This window comes from Sturnira hondurensis, unplaced genomic scaffold (assembly GCF_014824575.4).
Source record: "Sturnira hondurensis isolate 20B ecotype Veracruz unplaced genomic scaffold, ASM1482457v3 Scaffold0021143, whole genome shotgun sequence".
Taxonomy (NCBI): Eukaryota; Metazoa; Chordata; class Mammalia; order Chiroptera; family Phyllostomidae; genus Sturnira; species Sturnira hondurensis.
The window spans coordinates 31,441,479-31,445,037 of record NW_028093774.1 but is presented as its reverse complement, the minus strand read 5'-3'; the positions used below and the strand labels follow the sequence as shown (position 1 = coordinate 31,445,037).

The window sequence follows — 3,559 nt, the reverse complement described above, 5'->3', positions numbered from 1 at the left end:
TTCTTGAGAGTGTTTGACTTCATGGCCAGCACCTGTGTTATAAGGCGTGTGTGTGTCCTAGCTCATATTTTCAATGATTTCAAGAGTCTGTAGGTGGTGGGAATAGAGTCCAAACTGACCTCTTCTACAGCTCCCCGGGCCGTTCCTTCTGCTTCAGATTCGATTCCCACTGGGCTCTTTGGCAGCTGGAAAAGGAGGAAAGGCGTGTAGGGATGGGTGCTGAGAAGAAATGAGGCCATCCATTTCCCCTCCCTCCCCATTGGTGCGCTCCCCACACTGTTAGCCGTTTGGTTACAACTACACGTGACGAATTCTTGTAGGATTTCGATCTGGCCAGTCCTCTTTGTCCTCTGGAGACCTCTTGACCCAGGCAGAGCATCTCCCCAAAGTGGATTCCTGTAGCATCACGGTCTGTTTGGGGGCGGGGGAAGGGAGGGAGAACGGAGGAACAAGGCTGGGGAGGAGGGGCGAGTTGAAACGATGCTGCTGTCGCCTCTTTTCCTCCCAGACACTCGCAAGTCTTTTCCTCCTCCAGGTTCTGTAAGATACTGCGGAAAAGTCCACGGGAAACGGCGGGCGCTGTCGAGAGCGGGGAGGTGCTGAAATGGCCCAGACGCCCTGGTTGCAGTCTTGATTGGCAGAGCCGGCCAGTGACTGACAGGGGGTCTCCATGGCGCCCGCGCGGCCAATCCTCCCACCCCAGTAGAGATGCCGGCTCGCCCGCCTGCGTGCCCTAAGCCCGCCGAGCCGAACCTGAGCCGTGGAGCTGGAGCCGGCATCTCCTCCAATCCCTCTCGCTCGCCTGCTCCCCACAGTTGCACTGCCAGCGTCCCCCCAGCAGTGTCTCCGGCTGCCCTGAACTGGTTCACAGAGGAGAGCCTGGCGCATCCGGCTGGGCCCGTGGGCGTCTGCTGCGTGTCCTGTTCCCCGCTCAGCGCTCCCGCCGCCGCCAGCCCAGCCTCGATGTTTCAGCTGCCCATCTTGAATTTCAGTCCCCAGCAAGTGGCGGGGGTATGCGAGACTCTGGAGGAGAGCGGCGACGTGGAGCGCCTGGGTCGCTTCCTCTGGTCACTGCCCGTGGCCCCTGCGGCCTGCGAGGCCCTCAACAAAAATGAATCGGTACTTCGAGCGCGCGCCATCGTGGCCTTTCACGGTGGCAACTACCGGGAGCTCTACCATATCCTGGAAAACCACAAGTTCACCAAGGAGTCCCATGCCAAGCTGCAGGCGCTGTGGCTGGAGGCGCACTACCAGGAAGCCGAGAAGCTGCGTGGACGGCCCCTGGGGCCGGTGGACAAGTACCGCGTGAGAAAGAAGTTCCCACTGCCGCGCACCATTTGGGACGGCGAACAGAAGACGCACTGCTTCAAGGAGCGCACGCGGCACCTGCTGCGGGAGTGGTACCTGCAGGACCCGTACCCCAATCCCAGCAAGAAACGTGAGCTTGCCCAGGCAACCGGACTGACCCCCACGCAGGTGGGCAACTGGTTCAAAAACCGCCGACAGAGGGACCGGGCAGCTGCCGCAAAGAACAGGTCAGTACCTAGAGTCTCCTCGCCTGGTGCTCCCCCGGGAGGGGGCGGGCGACAGCACCATGGGCGCCCTTTTCTAGGGCCTTGGAGACTTGGATTCAGCAGAGGAGGGAGCGAGGTCTGTTTTCAGTTATGAAGCCCTGCGTTCTGGGATTCTGGGCAGGGGTTCCCTTCCCGGCTCCTGGTTCCCACCCTCTCGTTCTAGGAGCCTGGGGGTCGATCCAGCAGCTGGTTCCAGTCACCAAATCAAAGCTACGTGGGAAGGGAGGAAGAAATAAAATTAAAATCCCAGAAACAATGAGGGACTTTAAAGCCCAAAGCTAATTCTTGTCAGCCTTGGCCCAGGCTCTTACAATTAAGTGAAGCCTGTCTCATTAACAATGTGGCAGTTTATTGTCCTGTTTAAAGCCCATATGCACCCTTCTCTGATGCCATGAAAACAGTGTTCAATGAACTTCTGTTTCTAAGAAATGGGAAGTCGAATTGCCTTCCCACGCGTGGACGACCCAGTCTCAGAACAGAAAATTAGCCCACCATGGCTCTTCCTTCCCCAGCGCGTGAATCTCAATTAGCCACTCGGGCGAGGAACCCAGCCTCTTCGCCCAGGCCCCAACGCTCCCTGCGACCCCCAAGCAGCGCTCTTTGCCGTTAGCTTTGGGCCGACCAGACTTCAGAGGCACACACTCTGGGAAGGGGGCCTCCTGTCCCCGAGCCTACTTTGTCCTTGTCACCGACACCTCGTTTATCCTGACAGCATTGTAAATCTCTCAAAGCTGGCCAACAACCAGGAATGACCTGAGAGTCCAGCACCCCGAAGACTGGGGAGACTGGCAGCCCACAAAGGACGCTGTGGATGGGTGGGGCCGCTGCAGGGCTGAGCCGGGGCGGCTACCGACCCTGCGGGCGCGGGTTCCTTCCTCTCACTCGCTTTGACAGCCCTGGTCTGAGGCAGAGCTCCGACCGCTGGGTTTGAGGGACGCAGACAAGGGAACCACGGAAACTATGCTGTGTGTGCTCCTTTCCTTCCCTGTAGGCTTCAGCAGCAAGTCCTGTCTCAGGGCTCCGGGCGGGCGCTGAGAGCCGAGGAAGAAGGCGCCACCGAGGTGCTGGGAGCCACCGTCAGCCCGGCCGCCAGCCTATCCAGCAAGGCAGCCACTTCGGCCATCTCCATCACTTCCAGCGACAGCGAGTGCGACATCTAAGCTGCCCACTCAGCAGGCTGAGAAACAGAATCCGTGTATAAAACGACACAAACAAAACGAAGGAGGGAGAGAAGAGAGACGCACCGGGAACTCCGATGATGAGGGGCCGCCCGAGAGTTCCGTTGCCTTGTCCGCCCCTCGGTCCGCCCAGCTCCACTGGCCCCTCCGGCCACTGTCACAGCGGCCCGCGGTGAGGCTCGACCCGGCGCCCCGTTCTCCTTGCTTGGCTTTTCCCAAGGATCTTGCTGCAAAGATGCCTCTGGAACCTGAACTACACGCTGAGCGCCTGCCCTGAATCTCCCGTGGGTATTTCACGTCAAAAGGACGCTGTTATATATGTATAACTTTTACTTTGAAGTTTTTAAAACAAAACATATATATGCTGTTTACTTATTTAAGAGACTGATGTAGTAGGTTTCTCTGTATCTTGGGAACTTGCTGTTTATAAAGGCACAGGGTGGAACCGAGGGGTTCTGTGTGAAGAAGCCAAACAATAAAATCCTGGTGAGAAACCTTTCCTACTTAAGGGAGCTACTCTTAGATTCCTACCCCACCCCCCAAAAAATCCTTTTCTTCACCAGGAAGACAAGGACTCTAGTGCAAACGGTACCTTTTTCCTTCTGGTATATTTTATGGTAAGTCCATAACCACCTCCCCAGTCAAATTGTGTGTCTGTATGTCCGTATGAGTGTGTACCCCTATACGGCAATTCCTCACGTCCTCTGCAGAGGTAACTAGGGCTTATCCACCTGACATGCACGTTTAAGTGTCAAAGGCATTCAAGAACAATTTAGAAAGCCAAGTCCTAGGGCTCAATAGTAAGTC

The 3,559-nt window shown here is 56.9% G+C and overlaps 1 protein-coding gene across 1 annotated transcript; it reads left to right on the top strand.

Annotated features, from left to right (window-relative positions):
* Positions 1 to 491: 491 nt before the first annotated feature.
* SIX6 (SIX homeobox 6) lies at positions 492 to 3,243 on the top strand. The gene is made up of 2 exons (XM_037031581.1): positions 492 to 1,535; positions 2,566 to 3,243. Exons 1-2 carry the CDS (start codon positions 709 to 711, stop codon positions 2,732 to 2,734), a joined length of 996 nt encoding a protein of 331 aa, XP_036887476.1. The 5' UTR covers positions 492 to 708; the 3' UTR covers positions 2,735 to 3,243.
* Positions 3,244 to 3,559: the final 316 nt, after the last annotated feature.